Below are 27,883 nucleotides of genomic sequence, written 5' to 3' on the forward strand. Positions count from 1 at the left end.
TATCTACAGTATTACAGTAAGTAATGCAAAATAATGTAAGCTGGAATGCAAGGAAACGAAACAAAACAAAATGAAATGAAACTACAATGTCTAATGTTATTGTATCTGGGCACAAAACTTGCAGCCTTATTTTTGTTTCATATCTTCAACAAACTTGATTGGGTGGGTAGGGCACAAAAATCTGGATGACCAGTAAATACAATGGCATTTTTGAAAGAGACTTTGCTTTTATGGCTAACTGTGTATTTGTTATCTTATTTAATTAATTTAGGTTTGGGATTATTTTGTGTATATCATATCAACCTATGAGTCTATGATCCTACAAGTAGAATATCAATCTACGGTATAGAAAGAGTAGATGGTCTCTTTCTCTCTCTTTCTGAATCAAGCCAAGCCAGATTTTTAATTTGAATTTTAGAATACCGCGTGACTTCTAACCCAGAAGGGTCCTAAATTGAAATACTGTATCTGGATTCGATAAATGAGGCCAATGTATTTTATGCTGGAATAAAAACCAATAAAACAAAACAGGTACTTACATTTTGTAATGAATTCTGAATATAATATTTGATATTAATTCTATAATACAGAATTCTTCCCTCACTTGATTGCTAAAAATGAACATAACAGTCTTGGAAAACAATTAAAATTATCCTTTGATTTAGTCCTCCTGGTGGTGGGGAAATCTGTTAGTTCAGGAATAAGCAAGCCACTTAAAATAGGGTTTGTCGTCATTTGCACCAATATGAAAGATGTTTTCCTACAGAAGAGTCCTTTTCCAATTCTGCTCTGCCCTCTAGTGACTTTGATTATTACTAGGAATGCCAAGACAGCTGATATCTCTGGTGCACACAACTATGTACTGAATTAATATTTTAGATTTTATATTGCGCAGATTCCATTTCAATACCATTATTATATTCTGATACACCAGAGAAGGAATAATAATAGCAGCAGAGGAAGAGGAGGAAAGAGTATATATGGTTTATATAAACGCTCTTCTGCTACAGAACTTATTATCCTCTAGCCAAATTTCAGTTATAAATTAATGGTTATTTAAGGATGACAGTCTTCAGACATGAACTATTTCTCTGTTTGATATGTTTAAAATAACTCTGCTTTTTGTGGGTGTCACCCCTTTAATTAATTATTTCCTGTTGGCAATTCCCTGCAGACATGTTCTGTAGTTAATAACTTTCTTTAACTTTCATTTTTTATTCTTTCAGTTGTGGCTTTATGGGGGGGGGGACCCTTAATGAGTAATTTATGTGATTGCAAAAGAAAAAAGGTAATTAAAACAGCCGGTGACAGAGAATAGAAAATGGGTAATGAAAAAGCCAATACAGTAATGCATGGAAATAAGCTCTTGTAATACATGTTCATTTTTTGAAAATTCTTTACTATTACAATTATTGAACTGTTTTATCCTGGGAGGATTGGCCCTTTCATTCTGAAAGTAGATACATTTGCTAATAAACAATTATTTTTGTTCTGTTCAGTTTCAGATAAGTAAAGGTATCTCATTGAAAAAATCCCTGGGGAAATGCAAAGGTTGAGAATCAATAGAATTTCACAGAGCAATTAGGACTGGGACAGCAGGGTTCTGAGGAACACCTAGGGGGAATTTTGCTACCTGGACCAGCTTTGCCCTTACCATATTCAGTGGTTTTGTAGGGTTGGTGTAGCTTCTTTTAGTCAAAGAAACATCACTTTGCTGGGGTGGGTGGGTGGGGTTGTTTTCATTTTGTTTTAAAATGTCTCTTTTTGTTTTTTCTCTAAACTTCCTCGAAGACTAAGTGATAGCCTTATCAAGGAACTCATGCCTGGCTAGCAGCTGATTTAGGGTTAACTTCCCTTTTCCTGTTGCAGATAAATTGGCTGGAAAGTTTTGTGTGTCCAATTACTACCTTAATCAGTTAGGGACAGAAGGGTGAGGACAGTAACAAATCCACTTTCTCTAGCAAGAGTCAGGGGTGTGACTTGTTGCCTATTGCTTGCTAAAGATCACAAGCTTTTGTTTTCCAATAGGGTATAAAAGCTATGTTAATTTGTGTATTGGAGGATCATGAATTGTGATTCAATCCAGAATCTGTACAGAAGAAAGAGCTTGCAATTTTCCTCTTTGTGCGACAATTGGCTACTATGCACCAAGGGAAAAAAAACCAATCTAGTATTTGGCTGGACAAAAAAGGTGCAAAAAAGGGCAACAAGAATTATCAAGGAAATGAAGCACCTTCCTTCTGAAACCAGGTTGTAATGCCTTGATCTTTTCAGCCCCGAAAGATGGCATTTAAGGGGTGACTTGATCGAAGTGTATAAAATCATGCATGGGATAGAAAAGGTGGATAGAGAAAAATTCTTTTGTCTATTACACAATGCTAGGACTAGGGGGCACTCCCTAAAGCTCATAGGTAAGAAAGTGAGGACAAATAAAGGGAAATATTTCTTCACCCAGAGGGTCATTGGTTTATGGAATTCAGTTCCAGAAGAGGTTGTGACAGCTGTCAGCCTGAATAGCTTCAAGGCAGGATTAGACAGATTCATGGATGCCAATTGTATTGGTGGTTATTGAAACAGATGTCCATGTGCCGCCTCTATGTTGGTTGAGGCAGGCAGGATTCCCTTGAGTACCATTTGTTGGGGGTCAAGAGAAAGGGCCATCTCTTTTGCCGTCTCTTTCTGCTCAAGATCCCCATGTACAATTGATGGGTCACTGTGTGACACCGAATGCTGGACTCGATGGCTTGATTCAGCATGGCTCTTATGTTCTTATGGACCAATCCATAGATTGGCCAATAATTTCATCATTGCTACCTATGTCAGGGGTAAGCAACCCAGAGCTCTGGAGCCATATGTGGCTCTTTCATTGGCTCCGTCGCTCAAAATATGCTTCACAACTGCCAATGTGTGACACCCAATGATGTGCAATTTATTAAGCTTTTCAACGCCTGGTAGGCCAACTATGGATAAATCCAACAAAAGAAAAGTTTCAGAAGAAAACAGAATCTTTAATTCAACTATATATGCTAGTTTTGTGGCTGCTCAGGAAATAATCAGGCACGGGAAGAGTATTGTGGCTCCTGGTGTTTTCTTTTCTGTGGGTCCAAATGGCTCTCTGAGGGTTTAAGGTTGGCAACTTCTGACCTATGTATTATGCATATACAGTATAAGGAATTCTAATCACAGGTAAGTACAGATGGTCCTCAAATGTAAAACATTTTATTGAGTGACTGTTTGAAGTTTCAAAGGCATTGAAAAAAGCAACTTATGATAATTTTCCATACATATAATCATTGCAGTATCCCCATGGTTGCATGATCAAAGTTCAGATGCATGGCAAACAATTTACAGTGGTACCTCTACTTAAGAACTTAATTGGTTCTGTGACCAGGTTTTTAAGTAGAAAAGTTTGTAAGTAGAAGCAATTTTTCCTATAGGAATCAATGTAAAAGCAAATAATGCATCCAAACCCATTAGGAAAGAAATAAAAGCTCGGAATTTGGGTGGGAGGAGGAAGAGGTCAGTCGCTGCCAAGGAAGATGAGAGGAATAAAAAAAATCTAAAACTTTAAGGCTTAAAAAAAAAGTGCGACTCTGAGGCAGTGAGGAGGAGCATGCGCCTCCCATACACTTGGCGCGAGGCTGCCTCCCTCCTATATACTGGGTTAAAAGCAAGAAAGCTCTTTCGTCCACTGAAACCCCGAACCCTAATTAAAAGAAGCGCTAGATTTTAAAAACAAACGTCTATATGTAGGGCGCCCTTGCGCGTCAGAGATGCTGTTTATAAACGGAGGAAAAAAGCAAGAGGCGGGTATGGTTGTGAAATAAGCAAGGAGGGCGGAGCATCGAGCTCCTAAAAACCCTACACCGGGAGGGAAGGAAGGAAGGCGGCGGGGGGGGGGGAGGGGGAGAAAAACAAAGCGGGATTGGCCACCCCCCGAGGGGGGTGGACCTTCGATTGACAAGCGGGAGCGCGTGAAGGACAAGTCGACGACGAAGCGGCGGTTCTCATTGGATGCTCGTTCGAAGTCCCGCCCCACTGCGACTCCCCCCCCCCCCCCCCCGGTTCGCTTGCGTCCCGTGCTTCCTGGTTGCCGCAGTGGAGTTGAGGAGCCCAGCTGTGGAGATTTGGCGGCGGCGCCCGCGCGCGCCGTTTTCCCCCCCCGAGCGGGAGATGTTGGAGAGTTTGCGCGAGCGGCTCCAGAGCGTCCAGCAGGATCTGAGCTCCGGGTGAGGGGGGCGACCGGCGGGAGGGGGGAGGAAGGAGGAGGGAGGGAAAAGGCGGTTGCGGCTCCTCTTATAAATGCTTCCGAGAGACGCGGGGAGGGCGACGCTCGGCGGGCGGTGGAGCTAATAGAGGTGGTGGGTTGAAGTCGAGGCGCCAGGAAGGCTTGAATCGCCGAAGACTCTGTTTTTTTTGTCCCGAAAGGGAGTGCACATTCCCGAAGAAGTCCCCAAACTACGTCAGTCTCCCGGCAAGCAAATGCCAAGGGACGGTGGGTGTAACACCTGACGATTTGACGCGCGAATAAGCCCCCTCCGTAACCGGTGGGCTGATTTAAAAAAAAATAAAATACATTATTAGTTTATAATTGTATAATATATAAATACATTATTAAACACATTATTAGTTTATAATTGCATAATACGTAATTAAATATTAGTGTTTTTAAAGTTTTTGTTATATTAATTGGATTTTTTAGTTATGTATACTGTATATTGTTTTTCGACATGTTGTGAGCCGCCCCAAATCCTCAGGGGCGGCATACAAATCCAATAATTAATTAAATAAATAATAAATAAAATACATTATTAGTTTATCATTGCCTGAACAAAATATTTATTTATTTTATTTTATGAATTGGACTTCTATGCCGCCCCTCTCCCAGGACTCGGGGCGGCTCACAACATATAATAAACAATATACTGTACAGTATCTTAAATCCAATTAATTAAAAGTCTAAAAACCCAAAAAATCCATAAAAAACAGTGATTCCATTTGCTCAACATTCAACACATCCATTGACTGGGGGCAAGAATCTAATATGCTTTTCAATAGCATATACTAACTATACTATTATAAAGCAACCAAATAATAAATAATGCATTTTATAAATTGAGGCATTTGATAAAGAAAAAGTGTTAAGCTGCACACATTTAATTTTTTTAACATTTTCATTTTCACCTTCCAATTTTTCTTGTTTCTTTTACAATTTATACAAATGTTTCTAATTATTAAAACACCATACTATAAAACTCGCCTGTGAAGCTAGACTTCTGGTTTTCAGCTTATTTATCCAGAATGTCATAATTTTTGCCACATTGTACTCTTATCAAAATAATGTTCAGTATGGTATTGAACCCCGGTGGGCTGAATTTAAAGGAATCTGTTAAAAGAGGGATGGTCTTACTCTGCTGCAGGTGTAGGGACTCCTTGGATAAATCCCATTGAAATTCAGAGAATTAACCTTCTGTAAATAAAAAAGGATTGGCTTGTAAGATGTAGGGTATGCGGGGTAGTAGTAGCAACCTTTCTTGACCAGAACAGGTGGTCCTGTTGACTTACGACCACAGTTGAGCCCAATGTTTTATGCTGCTAAGCAAGACAGTTAGGGGAGTTTTGCCTCGTTTTACCAACCTTGCTTGCCTCCGTTGTTAAGTGAAGCCCTGCAGTGGTTAGGCTGGTTACACGGTTGTTAATTGAATCTGGCTTCCCTGTTGATTTTTGCTTGTCAGGAGGTCATGAAAGGGGATCACGTGACCTCCAGGACATTGCAACCATCAACGTTCAAGATTCTGAATTTCAATCACAGTTTCGACTGTGGGCAATGCTGCAATGGCCGTAAATGTGAAACGCGGTCATGAGTCACTTTTTTTCCAGTGCTGTTGTAACTTTGAACAGTCACTAAACGAGCGGTTGTAAGTCAAGGATTACTTGTACTGTACTAAAGTTCAGCCATATGTACTCTAGGCTTTCCTTTCTTAATATAGTATCATAAACTGTCCTGAATTTTGGAGGCAGACTCCTTCAAAGTGCATTTTAATTTTTCTGTTATGTTTAAATAATAATAAGCACCTCACTTCTGTTTTTTTTAAAACCACTGATTTAATTTTGATTTGTTAATTAATAGTTTAACTTGTTTTAAGATATTGTAGTGTGAGAATATTAGTATGGTTCGGTACTGTATGCTTTCAGAAGCAATGCATGAAAGTAGTTCAAGTTTTTTAAAGGATGCATCCAAGCTAAAATCAATAGGTTTTAAGTAAATGTAAGACTAAAGACTAAAGTTCTTCCTTTCTGCCAATGCTCTTGTGGTCAGATTTTATAAAAGTGGCCGTTTCTCTCCCCCCTCAGCCCGTATGACAGAATTTTTAGTTGCACTTCTTATGAAATCTGTTTCCCAACTGCAGCTATGTTTACACTGTTGCTTCATGCCACTTTTAGAAACAAAAGTGGAATCGGATTATGTGAGTAGCAAATCTAGCATGCTGAGAGCTAGAATCGCAAGTGGCTCTTCATTGGCCCAACAATGCTAGCCTAAGGATTCCTACTAAGACATACTGTACTGTAGTATGTCAAAGAGGATTCTTAGTTATCCAGGTAGAATTGTTCGCAAGTTAAGTCATGATAACTGGACCTCGTCAGATTGAAGAAGATAAACTTCTGGGATAAGCAGCAAAACATCTCAAACAGGGAAATATCTCCAATTGCCATGACTTAATCCTTCAAACAATTCTACTTGGATGACTGAGAATCTTTATTGACATATTGCTACGCATTTTGGAGAAGAAACCCTGTGGTTCAATGCAGGAATAACTGAGAATTTGAGGAAATGGAACGTTGGCCCTACTTAGATTCCCTTAACCAACTTGTTCAGATTGGAAAAGCTACTTTTAGATGAGCAGGAAATCATCTCAAATCAACAAGACAATAAGTCCAGTTGCCGTAATTCAACATTCATACAGTATTACAGTGATTCAAACACAAGTTGCATTGAACAATATACATTTAAAAGACTGATCTATTCCAGAATATCTTAGGCAAAATTATTTTTATTTTTCAAAATGTAATAATTTTTTTTCCTTAGAGGAGCTATGCAATATATAACTTTAAGCAGTCTATGGCTGTGTTGCTAGCTTTTTTTGTGTATTTTATTAGCAATAATTGATATCTGGTAGGCATCTTACAGTGTCACATGTCTATCTTTTCAATGACTAATCCAGCACAATTTCTTGGTGTAAATGCTATTTTAGGCTGCAGAAAATGAAAGCTTTAATATTATATACTATGTAACTTCAAAAAAAGATTGGAATACTGTAGTACATTATTTAGCTGAGTTTATCTACTGCAAAACAAACTCTGCTTCAAAATCATAACTCCCATTAAATGTAAACATTGAAATTCAGATAAGAGTTTACATTTGAAATTTGTGAATAATGCTTCTTTGTTAATAAATGAAAGTGGAGAGTATGTTAATAGAAACAATGGAAAAGTAACAGTGAAAGTGAAGAAAGTGAAGAAATAGCCACAAAAACCTTTTTTTAAAAACTAAAAATGTTCTATTGCAGTGAGGATGTTTTCTTGATGTGGGGAAGATTAAAAAATGATATTTGTGGCGTTTGAGCACACAACACCTCAGAATTATGACTTCTGCTTCATGTTCAGAACAAAATATAGGTTTGGAAAGAAGATGGAATAGCAACAGGATAGCATCAGGATTGATGCCTTCCTGTTGCACAGTTTTGCAGTGTTATTTTTAGTTGGTAGAAGGAATGCAAGGGAATTGCTTCATTTAGTGAATTGGTATTATAAACATTGAACATTTTAATTTGGACACTTAATTAACTTTCCTTCCCTCAACATATGTTTTTCCAGGCTGAAAATCTTCAGTGACAAATCAAGAGAAACTAAAATAAATAAACAGAGGTACTGCTAAATATTTTTTAACATTATACTTGTAAAATCTGTTTTTATTAAGAAAAATGTACTTTAATCATTATTTCATGGTATAAATTGTTCAAATATTCAGAATATATATTCAGTTTTTGTTTTGATATTTCTTGCGGGGCTTTAAAATTTGATGTTCTTATACAATAATAAACTATTATATAATATTATGTATTATATAAAGAACGGGTTAATGGAATTGGATATGTCTAGTTTGATGAAAAGAAGGACTAGGGTTCACATGATAGCATTGTTCCAATATCTCAGGGGTTGCCACAAAGAAGGAGGAGTCAACCTATTCTCCAAAGCACCTGAAGGTAGGACAAGAAGCAATGGTTGGAAGCTAATCAAGGAGAGAAGCAAGTTAGAACTAAGGAGAAATTTCCTTATAAAAAGCAGTCATACAACTCAAACAAGCCAAACATACATGCATACACACAGTTGTAAATACTCCAACACTGGAAGTTTTTAAAAAGAGATTGGATAACCATTTATCTGAAATGGTATAGGGTTTCCTGCCTAAGCAGGGAATTGGACTAGAAGACCTCCAAGGTCCCTTTCAACTCTGTCATTCTATGTTCCAGTCATTATTATTATACCAAAAGTATGTGTGCCACTTTAGACAACTGCCCTATACCATAAGTTAGATTGGTACAGGTAGTCCTTGCTTAATGATTGCCTTGTTTAGTAACTTCAAAGTCATGATGGTGCTGAAAAAGTAACTATGATTGATCCAGCATCCTGTTGCAGCATCAGGCATTTTGCATTTGGTGGATGTATATGATTGCTACTGCATCCTGCCATCACATGATCACCAGTTGCATAACTTAACAGCCAGCTTATGACAAGCACAGTCAGTCTAGAAGCTGGCAGTAAAATTGCAAGGTGTCGTCACATGATTTCTCACTAAATGGCTGCATTGCATCGCAATTGTGGTAATTGAGCAAGGACTACCTGTATTTGTACTCAGTAGAAGTTAATATTCACAAGAGAAGACATAACTGCCATTGCAAAGAATAAAAGCTGTTTGATATGACACCTGAAAATTTTCTGTAGAGGCCAAACCAAACAAATAAAAATTGTATTTCCAATGAGCTGAACACTGCTGATGTTGTAATTATCATTTGATTAAAAAAAAAAGATTTATGGGTCCTCCAGATGCTAAAGAACAAATTTAAAGTAATTAAGCTGTGCCTATAATTTTTATTACAGGACTGCACAGAGTTTACCAGAATTTTCTGCTGGTGTAGTTTTGCTGAGTAGGTATGTTTCTTCTTTAAATGTCGCTGTTTTATGACAATGTTACTGATTTCCTTATTTTTTGGGAGCCAGAGATGCAACTATAATATATGTAGGTATTTCCTTGCTTTTATATTGTTTTATTAATAGAAAAGCAATAAATAACTATAAAATAAGTAATCTCACTGTAATAACAGCTTTAACTTGTCAATACAGTAATTAAAAATACACTAAATGTACTAGAATGTTTATGAAATGCTGAATTTCAGTTCTTGTGTAGTTCCTAGGAATTTCCAAGTTTTAAAAAGACAACTGCATACATGAATCAACTGAGTACTGTATAAGACTAACTGTGGACTAATTTGGTTGTAAATTGAATATATGTGACTTGTCTCCAAGAAATGATATACATTCTTTATCAATCCTATTCATATTTTTAGTTAAATCCTATTGAATTTACATTCTAAATGGATAATGATATGATGTAATCTAAATTTAGCTCCATGAATAATGTAACCACAAATTTAATATCGGAAATACAGAAAACAGTACTTAAAGTTACTAATCTTCAGATTTAAAAAACACTTGTTTTTGATTTTAAAGAAAATTTATCCCTTTTTAAAGAAAGCTTATTTTCTACTTTTCCCCATTTTTATTTTATTTGTGGAAGTATAAAGTGGTTGTTTAAAACTATCTGCATGACCTATATTTAGAGTTTTCCAAATCTGTAGGTTTATTATTTATTTATGCTGCATAAGTGACCACAAGAGAAGCTCAACTTTCACTTAAAATATGTGATGTAGACTTTTGCTGATTTTTTGACTGATCATACCATAATGTTCTGAAACATGCTAATCTAAAAAAGGTTCTATAATGTTGTACTGTTTCTATAAAAATAAAAGCAAGCTGTAACAATATCCATAGATTTTATATATAATAAAAAATAGAAATGTCAGATCAGCAGCATTTGATACAGTTATGTTTAAGTATAAATATTAATGCTATTTCTGTTTCCTTTTGGGAAGGTATGAAGATTCCTGGGCAGCACTTCACAAAGGAGCAAAAGAGTGTGCAAAACATGGAGAGGTGATGTATACGCATAATATGGAAAAGTTTAATTAAAATGAGTATTACTATTTGGCATTTACAAATTAAACATGGCTGTTATTTAAATGAATATTCTCTATATTGTTTTTGCAGGAACTTGCAAAGTTTAGAGACTCTGTAGTGTTAAAATATATGTGGCAACTTTGTAGTATCTCAGGCATAATGCAAATTGATGATATGCAGGTTTAAAGCCAGTTATAGTACAATAAGTACAGTATTTGTATCACAATATGATACCTTTGCATAAAGTACATACAAAGTGTTCTGTCTGGGTCCCTCCAGCAACCACCAACCCAAAAAGAGAATCCAGACACACTGGTAAAAATCAAAGGCAGTTTATAGAATTCAAAGCAAACACAGGTAACAGAAAATGTCCTTACAAACCGGAACACTCTGAAACTTCAAAGATGTTTCACGAAGGCCATGAAGTAAAACAGGATTCTTGCTGTCAAAAACAACGCTGGAGATAACAAACATACGCCTCCCCCAAGTCTTCCAGTCTTCTAGGCCACAAGCCAAGATCAGAGACGCCGAGAAGCAAAGCAGGGTCACAGAACTTCCAGTTGATAACGCTCCACATGGCTGAAAGGGCGTGCCTGCCTTTTAAACCCTGCTGAGGAGAACCACACCCAAACCCAGCTGTTGCCAATTCAGTGATGCCAATACCTTTCTAATTGGTCCGTCTCTGAGCTGCACGTCGCTGTCTCATGTCAATTATAGCCTGTGCTTCCTCATCCAATGAGGACAGGCTACTGGCTGGGGAGAGGGCCCCCCCGGGGCTCTCAGGCTGCTCCCCCTCATCCTCTTCCTGACTTTCCTCTCCCCCGTGTGCCTGGTCCTCCCCCTCCTGTTCACTGTCCTCCTCCTCCGGGCCTAGATCCAGCAGAGATGCAGCCGGTCCCTGAGGAGCCTCAGGCTGAATCACAACACAAAGTACATAAAGTAGTTGCAAAAAGGACATTCTTTTTGAAATATCAGTTTTGTACTGTGCTGAAACATATTGAATTTAATTGAAAACTATGAGGGCATAGAATTAATTAAGTTATTTTACTTGCAGCTAAGTGGGAGTGGAACTCTGCAGCTTGGAAATCAAGGCTTTAGCTTGAAAACTAAACAAGGAATTTGCTATCTATAATTATATTCTTGACTTTATTAATTTCAGCTGGTGGATAGTGAAGTTGTAATGCTTTCTGCCTATTGGGAGAAAAAGAGAAGTGGTCTCTTGGACCTTCAAGACCAGCTCCAACAAATTCCAGTATTTCTGGCAGGCTTGGAATCTACAACAGCTAGCCTGGGTAAGTATGCATTTAGTGTGTTTCTTATTTATAGGGTTAGATAAGCTATAAATAAATCATTAAAAAGAAGATACTTGTTACATTTACTTTTGACTGAATCCAAACCCCAATTAAATCAATATATTCACAGGAGGGGGCATATTATTTTAGGACGGTGCACTATTGCAGACTTTGAAAAATCCAGTTATAAGCATATAATTCTGTGTAACTTAGCTGTATTTTTAAAAATACTCAGCAGGGGGTCCTCAAGGACTAGTTTTTCAAATTGTTAGCTTGAGTTTAGCTTTTTTTTAAATTATTATTATTGGAGCTAATACTTTTTGTTGGGAGCAGAACAGCTAGGCACTATCATTAGCAGGACAACTCAAATAAATATAAATTGGAGTATAGACTTGCAAATTATGTTATAAAGACAGTAAACAGAAAGAAAGATGAAATCCAGAAAGATATGGCTGGATTTTGGAAAGCTATAAAGTTTACAATTTGAAACAGTCAAAGGAGGAAGTGGTAGACTGTAAAGTCAATTTTTGCTAATATGATAATGCACCCAATTGAAAGCCACCAAAGAAAATGCTCTATCTCTAGCACTGACAACAGAAAAGACATGTGCCTTCTTTTCTCATCTACACATGACTTTGATTATATAAGACATCAGCATTTTGGGGCCTGCTTCATCAAGATTCACCAAAATTAGTAAATGGTGGTCATTTGTAATTAGTTTCATTGATTATGATTTTCTTATATTAATTTGTATTTTAAAATATTCTAAAGGTCTCTGTTAAGGTTTTGAAAGTAAACTAAAGGGATTTGTGAAACCCTGCCCTTGAAAAAATAGAACTGAACTTTATAAGTCAAAATTCTGAATTTATTTTAGTTCTGATTCTCTGAGACAGAAAATAAATTCTGTGCTTGCCATCTTACCTTTCACTATAATGCAGAATATTGAACACAGTGATGAAGGGGAACGAAAGGATGGCTTTCCATTTTCAGGTGCCCCTATGCAGTGCTACAGGTGTAGAAAGCATTGTGATCATTAGCATGATTGCAGTGATTTTTCTGGCTTAGAGCTGCCAAATTGATATTTTCAATTTTGGATTACTTTGAGAAATAAGAATTATTTTTGATTTGGGGAGAAATAAGCAGCTAATTGCTCGAGAGCTTCATTTCTTGAATAATTATTCTAGAAAATCCTTATATACCACTTCGTAGTGCTTTGCAGCCCTGTCTAAGCAGTTTACAGTCAGCCTATTGCCCCCAACAATCTGGGTCCTCATTTTACTGACCTTGGAAGGATGGAAGGCTGAGTGAATCTTGAGCATGATGAGATTTGATCTGCCAAATTGCAGGCAGCTGGAAGTCAGCAGAAATAGCAGCCTGCAGTACTGTATTCTAACCACTGCACCACTGCAGCTCTTTTGTAATCAACCATCTCAATTAGTCTTCTCCAAATTGCCTGATGGGAAGATAAGTTAGGATTGAAAAGAAAGCAGGTGCCCTGTGACTCTTCCTCTTTCCCTTTAATATGCCATTCACTGTACCAATTTTATCACAAAGTAATAGAAAGGAGAATTTCCCATGAACTAGTATGAAAAAAAATGTCCTTGATTTTTTGCATGTTTGTTTCTTGAAATCTCCTGTTGTGAGAGTTTGGGATTCTTGTAGTAAATGAGGTAATTTAGTATAAAATACTGTACTATAAAAATGATCACGATCTATTTGAGAAGTAATACTTACATACCTTTTTTGAATGTTTCATTAACAAAGTCCAACTGGAAGCACATTTTAAAGAAATGGAACATCATTTATTACATCTTGAAGATCTTTGTGGACAGTACGAATTGCAAAGATTCAAGCATATGCAAATATTACAGCGTGAAAATTACAAAAAGACAAAAAGGTAAGCTTGAATATATTTGATTTACTCACAGAATCCTTTTTATCTTATGTGTAAGCAGATATATTTAACTTTTTATCTAAGGATTGCAAATACTTTCGTAGATGTAGCATTCTTCATGGAAAATTACTAAAATACCTCCTGCTTAGAGTAGGAGCAACTGGCTGCTGGAAACATCTTCTGAATGAATGTTTCAACTTTTACTCATAGACATTAGGAAAAAAAAGTTTTAGTTTTAGGACTTCATCCTTTATTCATAGTCGTCTCCTGATTTTTAAATTTTATTTGTACAGAGGAAAAAATTACTACTATAATAGAAGAGACTGGCTAATTTTGGATGATCCGAATTGTTAAATTTGTTGTTCAAGTTGTCACACTTTTCTCAAGAAAATCCGAGTGTCTCACTTCCTATTGGCAAATAATTGTAAGATAAATAGCTGTTAGGAATAAACTTGAAACAATTGATCACAGGGGAATCCATAATCATTTACTTAGTAGTCCAATTGAAACTGGAGTTTTGATTTTAATAGGTAGTATCTTCAAGAACATTTGGATATAAATTAGTTAGATGAATTAGAGGCCTGACAAAGTTGTCTCATAGCAGATAAATAGTCATCACATAAGAATATTAAAGAAAGAGTATGCTTAGTCTTTGACTTATAGCCATATGTTTAATGACCATTTAGAGTCACAACAGCACTGAAAAAAGTGACTTATGACCTTTTTTTTACACTTACAACCATTGCAGTTTCCTGATGCTCACATGATCAAAATTCAGATACCTGGCAACTGGTTCATATTTTTGATGGTTGCACAGGGTCACCTGTTACACCTTTGATAAGCAAAGTCAGCGGGGCAGCGAAATTCAGTTAACAACTGTGCTATTGGCTTAATAGTTGCAGTGATTCATTTAACAATGGAGACGGGAAAGATAGTAAAATGGGGCAAAGAAATTTCTCTCTTATCAACATAAATTTTGATCTCAATTGTGGTCCTAAGTCATGGATTACCTGTATTAAAAAAAGAACAAGGGATTTTTATTAGCTTAGTTGGTTCATTATAAAATAATATGTTTTCTTGGACATTCCCCCCAAAAATAAGACATCTCCTTGATAATACGCCCCATCGGGCTTTTGAGTACATGGCAATAAGACCAAGTGCTTATTTCAAGGTTCAAAAAAAATATCTTATTTTTGGGGAAACACGGTATTAGAACTATAATCCTTGACCATATGATACAGTAAATAATCATTAATAGATGACAGTCTGCTTCCCAGAAGAGCAGTTTAGCTTATTCGTTTGATATTGGGAAAAAATATTTGTGAGGATTATTTATTTATTCATTCATTCATTCAATTTTTATGCCGCCCTTCTCCTTAGACTCAGGGCGGCTTACAACATGTTAGCAATAGCACTTTTTTAATAGAGCTAGGCTATTGCCCCCACAATCCGGGTCCTCATTTTACCCACCTTGGAAGGATGGAAGGCTGAGTCAACCTTGAGCCGGTGATGAGATTTGAACCATTGACCTTCAGATCTACAAGTCAGCTTCAGTGGTCTGCAGTACAGCAGTCTACCTTGTGCACCACCCCGGCTCATTATATTGTGGGTTTCTCGGTGCTTTCTGATTGGTTGTTTTCTGGCAGACATTTCATTACCAAACTAGGTAACATCATCATTCCACTTATCATTTCAATCACAAAACATTGAGAACTCTCCAATGAAGGCAAAATTGTCAAGAATCATTGGCTTTGACTGTTAGTCTACTCTGAAGAACAAACTAGAAGCCTGCCTCTGGCATCACTAATTATTCAAAGAGCTTATATATAAGGGTGTTTTAAAAATTGCTCATTCCTTTTGCACCTTAAGAACAATTTAACAAAGATATATCTATAGTGAAATAAAGCAAACCACAACAGTTAAGTTTTTCATCAGAAAAAAGATGATATATGTCCTTATAGCTACCAAAGTTACCATAGTAAGCCCAAAGCTAGGAAACTAACTTTACTTTTGTTTTAATAAATTGTTATCATAATTAAATCTTTTGCAATTATAGAAGATTTTTGACTGTTACAATTTTCCAGTAGATTTCTATGAAAACAATATTGGGATTTTTTTTCTTTTATTGAAAAGTTATTTTTGTCCAAAGTTACTAAAAGTTATCTTTATTTCAAATAAACCCCTACTCAGTTATTGCGACAGATACCATAATTATTTCCAAAGTGGGCAAACCTAGTGTTTTAATTATAGATCTATTTCTTGAAAAAATCAATATTAAGATTTTACTATGGATTGTAAATTATAGTTTATTTTTCTAATTGTTGAACATTCAGTGCAGGCTATATAGATATAAAGCTCTCAGAGTCTCTAAGAGTCAAGCAAATTTAATAGATTTTTATTTTTATTTATTAATTATCAAATTTTTATACTGCTCACCAAACTTGCATAAACAACTCAGCCGCCCTGAGTCCCTAGGGAGTTGGGTGACATAGAAATATAAATAAACAAATAAATAAATATAAAAAAACAAACAAACATAAAAAAACAAACAAGGGCACCAAATGTCTGATATGAGTAATGGTTCTAGATTTTTAACAAATGTTCTTGCTGTAATTTATCATAGAAACTCGGAGCAATGTTTTCTTGGAAGGTTTAAGACAGGTTTTGATTTGGGATTCCTCCAGTTTCTATATTTTGGATTGAAGTGATTTACTCAGGCTTTAAGTCATGTGTAATTATTAACAGTGTAGTGTTTTCCTGGGTACAAGCCAATTATCTACTCTTTTTCCCTTTCTTACTATGTTGTTTATCAATATTTGAATTAACTTTTTGAAAAAGGGGAAAGAGTATACAGTGATCCCTCGAGTATCGTGAGGATTACGTTCCAAGACCCCTCGCGATACTCGATTTTTCGCAATATAGTGGTGCGGAAGTAAAAACACCATCTGCGCATGCGCGCCCTTTTTCCATGGCCGCGCATGCGCGCATGCGCGATGGTGTTTTTACGTCCGCACCTGGGAAGACCCAGGGAAGGTTCCTTCCGCCGCCCAGCAGCTGATCTGCTCGGCAGCGCCGCAGCAGCGAGGAGCCGAAGATCGGGGTTTCCCCGCCGCCCACGCAAAGGGGAAACCCCAATCTTCGGCTCCTCGCTACTGCCGCGCCCGCCGCTTGTCCGCCCGCCGCTTGTCCGCCCGCTGCTTGTCCGCCGCCTGCCTGCCCGCCCGCCGCTTGTCCGCCGCCTGCCTGCCCGCCGCCTGCCCGCCCGCCTGCCCGCTGCTTGTCCGCCCGCCACTTGTCCGCTGCCTCGCTTGTCCGCCCGCCCGCTGCTTGTCCGCCCGCCACTTGTCCGCCCGCCCGCCGCTTGTCCGCCCGCCGCTTGTCTGCCGCCTCGCTTGTCCGCCCGCCCGCCGCTTGTCCGCCCGCCTGCCCGCCGCTTGTCCGCCCGCCGCTTGTCCGCCCGCCGCTTGTCCGCCGCCTGCCTGCCCGCCGCTCGGTGCACGAGAGAGGGAAAGTGAGAAAAAGAGGGAGAGCAAGAGGGGGAGAGATAGAGAAAGAGAAAGAAGGAAAGAAAGAAAGAGATGAGAAAGGAAGGAAGAGAGTGAGAGAGAGGAAGAAAGAGAGAGAGAGAAGAGTGGAGTATTTTTTAATTAATATTTTCTGAAAAATCGCGATATAGCGTTTCGCGAAGATCGAGATCGCGAAACTCGAGGGATCACTGTAACTTAATGAGCAATATGATCATCATTTTTCAAGTTCTGTTTACAGTATAATTTTCCAGTCTCCCCTCCCTCTTTTTTCTTTTTTTCTGTAAGGAATTGGAATATGAGCCCCATCTGAATTAATTATGTCATTAGATGTTCACTTATAATACAACATATATTATATAGTTCTCATATATTGTGTCCTCTGGGGTTTCATGAATGGAATTGTAATTCCAGGGCAGGTGTAGTGGCTGTTGTCTTGGTAGCCATTAGGGGTCCTGTTCCAGGTATTGTTGGATATGAAACCCCTTTTCGTGAGGTTGGGCCATAAGGATCATGGCAATCAGTGGGCCTAGTATTCTCCAGAGCTGCTGCCTCCCCCAGCAGATAGTTATTAATCTTTTCAGTCATCCTGACCCAAGTACCTGATAGTTTCAATGCAGATTCAGAGGGAGTTTGGGATTTTTCTTAAACTCTGCTGTTCAATTCAGCAGAGGTCATCATCATGGCCTGGAATGAGCAGTTTACCGGGGGCGTGGATCAAATAATGCCTATGCAGAATATAGGAAAATAAATTGCAAGCAACTTTTCTTTGCAATACACTGATACATTTCCTAAGCATTTTTGTTGTCAATATCCAAATATTCTTTGTAGCTAGATCCTTTTCAATATACAGTACTTTCGACCTTCAGTAAGATTGATTGTTGAATAGACACATTTTCATGGCTGTTCTTATTTCCCTCCACTTTCTCATTTTGTTAAATTAGTGTCTCTTACTGAACGCTTCTCTGCTATTCTCTTCTGTGTTGCAAGCCTTTGAGATTCTTCATTCTTTCTATTCTTTCTGTTTTTTTTATTCTTTTGGCTAATTGAACCTGTAACTTTCAAAGTCACCTCAATCCTGATGAAATTAAGCTGAAACTAGTTATTAATTTAGTAATTAATGAAATATCTTAATGATGAAATTGGCTCTGCCTTTTCTGGTTCCTTAATGCATTTCTGCCTGCTTGTTGCATTTGACCTCCTGGATATCTCCCACAGCTTAGCTAAATGTACTAAAGACTAAATTACTTTCTACCCCCAAACATACCTTTTGATACTCTCTATGGTACTGAGTAAATTTCATGATCAGTCTGTCTGTCTCAAGTAGAAAACTTTTGTTCTTATACCAAGAACATATATCTGTGTATATTTCTAGTATAGAGAATAATTTTTTAAAAGGCCAACTTTTCAGGATATATTTTTATAAGGTTTGAATTTTTAGTGTGTGTGAAAGAATGCTTTATTTATTATAAAATTATAATAGACTAAGTGAAACACATTTTTTGTGTGTTGTTGCAAGGCACAATGCATATCTATGAATGAATGTGTATTGGAGTTTAATGTATTTCTCCAAATCAATTAAGGTTGTTCTTTTATCCATATGTGAATTGTGAAAAGCAACATGTATTTGAACATTAGAAAATACTTTTTATAAACTTCTGTTAATGATTTTTTTTCTTAATTGCTTTTTTCAGAACATTAAAAAAATTAAAAAAGGATATGCTTGCTTCTAACTAAAGAAATACTGTATTTTTAAAAATATGGCCAGCATTATTATAAAAAAGTGCACTTCAGTGTAAATCATTTAAGGTTTTTAAAGGGAAACAATATTTTCCCCCCAAAATAAAGAAACCGTTACAGAATGAATCACCTATTCCTAGAAATGAAACAAATAATCACAAAACCCTAAAACAGTAGAAAGAGGGAAAGTTAAAGCTTATACTATCATTCAATAACCACATAAATAGTCATTATTTAGTGATAATATAGTCACAAAAAGAATTCCAAGCCATCTAAATTTAATATTTTCAGATAGTTATTACACAGTCTGGATTCACTTTGGGACTCTTCACTTTTGTTGCTACCCTTTGACTTCAGATAAATGATTTCAAGAATTTGTAACATATTTTGATCTTTCACTTTTATTAACCTGACTAACCAGTCATATTAATTAGCTATTCTGCAATTGGATGAGTATATTCTTCGGATTGAGTTAGATTCTTTGGATGAATGGATTTGATGAAAACATGGAATTAATAGTCTTTTTGATGCCAATAGGTGAGAATTTGGTTACCCATACATTTAAAGACATTTTAGTTAATAGATGATCCTTCTGTTTTGCTAATGGCATCTATGTTTTGCATCTATGCTGGAACATTAATATGGGATTGGAAATAAAAGTAGGTTATCTTCAAATAAAACCAACTGGTGTTCAATCTCTCACATACATTATGTTTTTGTTTTTATTTTTCAGGAAAGAACTGGAAATCTTCAAAGGTATTTAGAATTGTCATGGTTTTCAGTTTTAAACATCAAATGCTGTATAAAGTTTCCCCAAAGCAAGAGCCATCTGCCAAACAGTACGGCTGCTTTACTTTTCCTCCCACCTCATATATCCCAAATATTGAAATATTTTTGAAGCAAATTTGAGGCTTGCACAAGAAATAGGTAAAGAGTAAAAATAAAAGTATGTAAGTTTCTTTGGTGCCAGTAATAAATAAGATATATATCACATATATGCTTCAGCTGTAGCTACCATGATAGAGATCTTGATAACTCTCCCTTGCTGTATGTTGTGTTCACAGTTGCAATAATGATTTTGATAATAGAGATAGTTTTAGTTTAATAATAATAAATGGGACTGGCAACTGTTGACTAAATGTTGCAGTTGTAAAGCATGATTTCACATGATTTATGATGGCAATGGTAGCCCTTATGAGGTAAATAATGAAAGTCACAGTGACCCAGGGTCATGTGATTGTTTTTTGAAAGCTGCTGCTAACTTTGCTTGTCAAAAGCTGGCAATGAAGATTTCAAATGGTGATCATGTAACTGCAACAGTGCAGTCATAATCACAACCATGTGACCATGAGGATGCTATGATGGCCGCAACTGTAAGTCCTCTGTGTTTGGTCATAACTTTAAATGATTATTAAATGAGTTCTTGTTCAATTACTTTAAAGTAAATCATTGGAGAGTGTTGAGCTTGTGTTATGTGCCAATTGCAGGGAATTACATAAATAAAGATATGAGAAATGAGCATATTGGCTGGTCTTGAATGCTGAATTCATTTTGTCAACAGAGAGGTAGAACTGAATGGTATTATGCTCTATGGAAATGTCTACTTATCAGGATTATTACATAGAACATTTGGTTTAGCTGTATTATACATCAATTCAAAAATTATTGGAAGAAAATGTAAATTTATGCAAAAAAAGTATGTAACCTTTAAAGTTATTAGGAATATACAGTACATGATATTTCTCTTTAATAAGTGATTAATTTTACTTTAAAACAGCCAATATAATCAAACTTCAATATACAGTATATTATACATAGATTTTAGTTTGGAGCTTGATATGAATTAGTATAACAATTTTGAACACAGACCATTATTAAGTTGGGCAATGAGAGAGTAAATCTGATTCTATATTGCTAAATGTTAGTATGATTTAGTGTTATACTTTCATTTTAAAGAATAAAATAATTTCTGAAACTGAGGTAGCATATGTCAGAAGTATTTTCATAGAGTTTATACCGGTACTTATATATTCAAATTTGCTATTTACAGTAAAATAATTTTTTTTAAAATTCTTGTACAATAGATTTTAGTGAATCAAATTTCATTGTAGTTGTGTCATTTGTATTCCTGCTGTTTGCCTGCTGAAAGTTTGAAATAACAAATACCCCTTTCCTCCGATGAATCAGTAAAGGGGAAATATATTGCATTTTAACAAGACATTTGAATTCTTACCCAGTTTTTAAATTACACTTGTATGCCACCCATCTTGCTTAAAGAAAAAGAATAAAAACATTAAAACAGTAAAGCAGTAAATAGTAACACTAAATGTGTTTAAAATTTACAAAGACAGTTCCTACTAGAAAAGGAAGAGGTTTTTTCCCCAGTATTGCCAGGGGAATGTTTGCTATCCAAAATTGACTTCTGTTGAGAGGGAATACAGTGCTGTCATGAATAGTATCCTTAAAAACAAAAAAAAATCTTTCTATTTCCGCTATTATGCAATTCTGCTGTTATGTAATTCTGCTATTATGCAAGGAAGAGGGATCAAGTGGGACACAGTATTACACTGATGTTCATTTGAAGATTATATCAAGGATTAAGTGAAGATTCTCATAAGTCAGAATTCTGCACGGGCAGAGAGGGGGGGAGAGGGAGAGGGAGAGAGGAACTGACCAAGACTGAGCATGTAAATAAGTTCCCAGAAACACTGCAGGAAAAAGATTATTTCAGTCTTTTATGTAAAGCAAGGGCAGAAATAATGTGCTGCGCTTTAAGAGATTAGGTGAAAAGCATGATTGCATTTCAGACTATGTCAAGAAATCCAAGTAAGGCTAAGATTCTGGATAATGAGACAACCAGGTCATGAAAATTGTTTCAAGTGAACTGAACTACTTTACTTTATATGCCTTTATGATCTACACTGCCAAGTCTCTCAGCCAGGTATTTACCAGCTCTTCTCCATAGTGGCAACTCATAAAGAATTTGCTGCTCTCAAAGCTATGTGTAGATGCTCTAGTGCTCCAGCAGTACTCAGCTCATCCATGCACAGTATGTATGTATGTATGTATGTATGTATGTATGTATGTATGTATGTGTGTGTGTATGTAATTAATTAATTAATTAATTAATTAATTAATTAATTAATTTGTATGACGCCCCTCTCCGCAGACTCGAGGCGGCTAACAACAGCAATGAAATAGTATATAACAAAATCCAATACTAGTAATAAGAATCTTAAGCAGGGGTGTCAAACTCTTGTCATCACAGCAGTGTCAATTGACTTATTGGGACTTTCCCCCCATTTGCTAAACTGGGTGTAAGTGTTGCAATCATGTGATGCATCTGGCCCCACCGGCCGTGAATTTAACAAACCTGGTCTTAAGAGTCAGAGGAAAATGTGTCATTCAGGATCAGAACAATGAAAAGAGGTTAGGATTGCCTAAGGATGATTCTGTGGGCTCAGTTTCTTTGTTCTTGATTATTCATTTCTCTCCAGAGTCTGAAGTAGCCATGATACAAATCTACTTGCTATATAAATTTCATCTGTTTAAGGTTTGGACAATCCTTGTAGTCTGCATGTGGTCTTTGAACATCTTTATCTACCTCCTGTTGAATTTAATTGGCACTGTTATTGAAAACTGGCAGAAGTTTCCTAGCTGATTCTAGCTGTTTATATTATTTCTTTCCTAATGATACACTTATACTGTTCTTATTAGATTTACAAGCTAGCTCGAATTGTAATTTGCCATCATGTTCATATAAAGTGTATTTAGGATTTCCGAAATATGATTGTGTATTTTAATGATTAGTGGTTAATGGTTTTTTTTGGTTATACTGTGTGAGAGAGACACAAATGGGAGAGAGGAGAGAAGGGGGGAGGGGAAGAGGGAGAGAAAGAAAAAGAAAGAAAGAAAAAAGAAAAGCCTTGTATTTTCTGGCATCAATCTATACTTCACAGAATAGCAGATATCAAAATCACAATCAGCAAGGACTTATCATTGTTTATAATAGTTTTCATTTCATAACATTCACATGCATTAGTATATGTTCATGGCTGAAAATTTATCTGAGGAAACTAATTTTTAAAATATTTAGTTAACAAACTGACATGTTTATTTCCTCAATTCTTAGGCTCCTCTTTAGCTGCCACTTACAAATATTTTTATTGCTAATATCTTTATATCTTTATCTTGCATAATGTAGTCTTTTATGCTTCATCTTTCTGAACTGAAAAACAAAATGAAGCTAACTATATTTTACCTATGATTTGTTGCCATTTTTTGTATAATTCTTAGTTGTGTTTTTGCTATGATAGTCCTTTTGAAAGTAACTTGATTGAGATAGTGGAGAAAAACCCCTTGTTTTAAAAGGCACTTTCATTTGAAAAATAATCATCCAGCTTCTGTTCTGTCAGTAGCCTTTTGCCTTATTTAGCAGTAATTGCATATCAGCATGGCCATTTGTGCATGAGCATTTAATCAGTTCATGCACCCTATAAAGTGGACTATAGTTTGTGAAAGCTAATGCTATCATGTACAAACTCTGTGCTGATTGGAAATCAAAACAGTTGTTTAAATGCATATTACCACAAGATTCCTGAAGGGTTTTTTTTTGAAATTCTGAAGTAAATGGAACAACTTAATTTAATAGAAACTGCCAGTTGTTATTTGAAATAAGACTTTTCAACATTTTATATTTCATTCAGTATGTTAATACATGAAAGCCAAATTAACCCCAGGAAATCACAGTGTCTAACTCATCATTACTGATTAAAATTGCCTTCTACTCCTTAATCACTTGAATAGATTAAACTGTCAGTTAAAGAATCTTTCATACACCCAACAAAGTTTAGCTTTCTTGTTTCTTTGTTTGTTTGTTTATTTATTTATTTAACTTCTATGCAGCCCATGGGATTCAGGTCGGCTTACAACATAAATATAACAATGCAGCGTTAAAAAGTCAAATATAAATGGTAAAAACAGTAAAAAGCCCATTATACTAACAATTAAAAAACCCATTATGCTAACAGTTAATAAACCCTTGACAAACTGTCCAATCAGACACACATACATACCAATCATTCACAGTTTGGCCATGATTAGATGTAACACTCACGGGCCTCAGGTCTGCCACCAAAGCCAGGTCTTCACGGCATTTCAGAAGGCCAGTAGGGTGGAAGCAGTACGGACATCGAGGGGTAGTTGGTTCCATATGGCCGGGACAGCCACAGAGAAGGCCCTCCCCCATGGGCCCGCCAACCTGCATTGCTTAGTTGATAGGCCTTGCAGAAGGCCAACCTTGTGTGATCTAATAGGTCTCTGGGAGATATGTGGCAGGAGATGGTCCCATAAATAGTCTGGTCCTAAGCCATGTAGGGCTTTATAGGTATAATAACCAACACCTGGTGTTCTGTCTGGGTGCCCCCAGACTTCAACACCAACTGGAAAAAGCAGCCAGACACGCTGGTAAAAGCAAAAGCACTTTATAGTTTGAAAAATAAACACAGAGAAAAACCTGTTCTTCCCAACAGGCAGGCTATGAGACTTCACAGCAGAGTCCTGATGGCCAGACAATACAGCAGACTTCTTGCTGGCACACCCACCACTGTAGAGAATAAGACCCACACCTTTCCCCCCCAAGGTTTCAGTATTCAAAGTCACAAACCAGAATTCCAAGACGCCAAAGATCACAGCCAGGTCCCAGGACTCCTAAAGATAATACTCCACAAGCCAGGAAGGGTGGGTCTGCCTTTTCAGCCTTTCCAGAGAGCACCACACCCAAACCCAGCTGTTGCCTCTTTAGTGCTGAAAGTACCTGGCTAATTGTCCCCTTCGTTGTGTTGCTCTTCTCTGCCGGAGATCGATGATTGCTTGTGCATTTTCATCTAAGGAATCCAGGCTGCTTGCTGGGGAGAGCTCCCTCTCGGGGGACTCTGGCTGTCCTCCCTCTCCCTCAGCCTGAGATTCCTCCTCCCCGTCTGCCTGAACCTCCTGTTCCTCATCCTCCCCCTCTGAGCAGGAAGCCGGCAGAGGATCAGCCGTTCCCTGAGGGGCCTCAGACGGAATCACAACAACCTGGAATTGTGAATTTTATTCTTAATATTAACAATATGAATGCTTAGGAAATTTGTCTATTTTAATTCAGTGTAAACTGAATAAGGCTATGCATATTTTGTTTTTCAAGGTTTTGGAGCCAAGAAACTTTTGGAAAAGATCCATGAAAGTATTGTTTTTTTCCTGTCCTGTATATATTATAAAATCTGTCTCCACTATGATACACTAGCAAAAATGAAATGATATTCTAACATAAAAAGATTCTTAAAACTGTTAGTTAATATTTCAATTTAATTAATGCAAATAATTGTGACTCATATTTAGAGCTTCCATATATTACTACTTAAGTGTAGAATTGCAGAATGTGTTTAAAAAACAATTTGAAATGTGGGAATATTATTTTTTTCTCTTTAAAAGGATTTGCTTTTCCATATACATTCTGATGTGCTCTATTTAACAATTAGATCCTGCTCTTTATTTAGGCAACTAACTTTATTAGGCGGCTATTAGGATCATGGCATTTTCAGTTAATGATTCTCATTTTCAGGAAACATTTTTGAAAGGAATGATGGCTTTTTTCTGAGTATACATACGTACATGAAATATTTTGGCAACTTTCCTTTTTGGAAAAAAAAAAAAAAAGAACCAGAAAGCTCCTATTGCATAGCTAACCCAAAAGAAGAATGTAAATATCTGTTGCTCCTATTAGATTAAAAGGAACCCTGGATTTGAATGTTGTTGGATCTAGCTATTTATTTAGCACAGTGCATTTTTATTGCTTATATTCATGCAAAGGAGGAAAATGCTTTCCTGTTAAGACTAGTTCATAATTTTTCCTTGTAGGGTTATTAAAAAAATCATGTCTATTGATAATTTTAAAGATACAAGCAAAATAAACCGTTTTTGAAACTAATACCTATTCAGCAGTGATTTAAGTTGAACTGTGTTTTATATTTTGTTAAGCTAAAGGTAACTGAAAGATGACACATTCTTTAGGACTGTATTTTCACCCCCTTCTTCCACAGAATGTGGTATGTTCTCTGATACTACAGCTCTTAGCAGCTTGCTTTCAGCTTGGGAGCAGGACTCGAAGGAAGGGATTGTAAGTCTTCATTTTCTGTGAGTGATTCATTGAAAAATGGTATATCATTTTTTGAGAAGGCAGAATGGATGTATAGAATCATTCTTCTTTTTTCAGATTGGGAAAGATGTACATCACTAGAGCTGCTCGGTAATTGGATGTTTCACCTGACCAGTTATTGTGCTTGTGCTTCTGTTTACTTGCCCATTCCTTCTGCTACGTTTTCTTCAGGAACCATGGCAAATAATTAGTGTAATTATTGCAGGTGAAAGTTTATTAAATTATATGGAAGCTTGTCATTTATTAAGCTAGTGTTAGACTCCAATTTAAAGTGTAAATATATTTTTGAGCTTTTAAAAAAACTGCCTTAATTTTAGCCTATATCCTGAAATTAGCCATTGGTTTTATGTAACTAAAGCTGAATAAAATAGGAAAATGTATAATAAACGGGAAAGAGGGTTCCTTAATGACAAAATTAATTTCATTAATAGAACACACATAAATCTAGGCTAATCATGATGTAAGTTATGTATTAATATAAATTTGTATCCCTGTATGTGAAATAAGATCTATTTAATAGTTATATAAAGAAAATCTTATTAGGGCTAGACACGACTGATTCATTAAAGAACTGTACTGGACCCAATAGTCAGAAATAATGTGTTTCTGTTAAATTGTATTTTAAGGCTACTTAATGGCATTGTTTTAGTATGCTTTGGTAGGAGCATGGCTGGAGGACTTTTTCGGATTTAGTAGCTGTAAAATAGCTTGGATCTGGTAGTTCATAACCATTTTTCATGGCAACATGGTATATAAATGAAATGCTTCTTGTAGTGGGATCTGTGTTTACAATGCTAGAAAAGTCCTTGTTTTGTATATGAATATTTCCTCCCATGCTTAGAGCTGAGCCACAGGCAGAATTGCCTTTCAAGTGATCTATTAGAATAGGGTCATTAAAAAAAGATGGCATTTTATAAATGCATAAGCAAGACTAAAGGTTGATCTAAGCTGGATATGTCATCTTTCTGTAGAGAATATTTTAATGCAATCAATACTATAGTAGATAGCATTTTCAAGCAACAGCTCTCAAGAGCAATAAATGTTTAGACTTCCTCAGGGTTTTTTCTAATGGCATTTGATGGTGTAATTTCAAAATGCAAAAATAATTTACCATGAATTATTTAATCACTTAAAACATATAATACTGGTAAATTTTCTCATGTCTAAAAGTCACATTTTGAATTATTTCTAACCATTTAGAATTTTTTTTTAGTTTCATTGTAACAGTTTTATATAGCAGAAGATAAACTGTCATATGTTATATTCAGTTATTTATTAATGCTGTTCAGTTCTAAAAAAGATTGTTGTTTAGGTGGGGTAAGCCAATAAGAAAGTGTTCTTAGTCTAAAATGTAGAATTGAAATATGCACAAATTTAGTTACCTCACTGGACAAAATGCTCTCTAAAAATGAATATTCAAAAGCTACTTGAGGAGAAAGAAGTATTTTGTCAAGCAGCCAAGAGGAACACATAAAAAGGGCTTATATACAGTACACTGACTGTCAACATTTGTCTAGTTCATATGGTCTGTTGGGAGATAGCAGTCAAAGAGGGGCAAATATAACCTTAGCTAATTTGCTGTTTAACAGTTCCTACAGAACAAATCTCCCAATATTCAGTTAAAGCATCTATATTTTGATTTGAATTCTTAGCTTCTTGTTCTACTCTTGATTTCAGAAGAGAACAGATCCACTCAACCATGCATGTAACAGACTTACACATCTTTGCAAGTACTGTATTATTCTGTGTGTCCTTTGGAAGTTACACATGGCAATTCTATTAATTATTTTTCTTGGGGCTTGCCCTCCTCACCATCCTTCTGAATCTGCACCAAATTATCTGGGTCTCTTTTATAAAATGCAGTGTCTAGAACTAGATGCCATGTTTCAGTTTTGATCTAACCATGGAATTATTGAGGTACGGGCGCCAGAGTAGTGTTAAT

The 27,883-nt window shown here is 36.3% G+C and overlaps 1 protein-coding gene across 5 annotated transcripts in view; it reads left to right on the forward strand.

Annotated features, from left to right (window-relative positions):
* Positions 1–4,049: 4,049 nt before the first annotated feature.
* The window catches only part of DTNBP1 (dystrobrevin binding protein 1), a 44,307-nt gene continuing 20,473 nt past the window's right edge, over positions 4,050–27,883 (forward strand). The window contains exons 1-7 of one of the 5 annotated variants that reach the window (XM_070747322.1): positions 4,050–4,229; positions 7,876–7,926; positions 9,160–9,210; positions 10,212–10,272; positions 11,456–11,588; positions 13,353–13,485; positions 19,480–19,502. In XM_070747322.1, coding sequence (XP_070603423.1) covers positions 4,174–4,229; positions 7,876–7,926; positions 9,160–9,210; positions 10,212–10,272; positions 11,456–11,588; positions 13,353–13,485; positions 19,480–19,502 — 508 coding nt within the window. In that variant the 5' untranslated portion in view covers positions 4,050–4,173. The other 4 variants (XM_070747325.1, XM_070747323.1, XM_070747324.1 and 1 more) reach the window with 4 other exon arrangements.

The sequence above is a fragment of the Erythrolamprus reginae genome, chromosome 3 (assembly GCF_031021105.1).
Source record: "Erythrolamprus reginae isolate rEryReg1 chromosome 3, rEryReg1.hap1, whole genome shotgun sequence".
Lineage (NCBI taxonomy): Eukaryota > Metazoa > Chordata > Lepidosauria > Squamata > Dipsadidae > Erythrolamprus > Erythrolamprus reginae.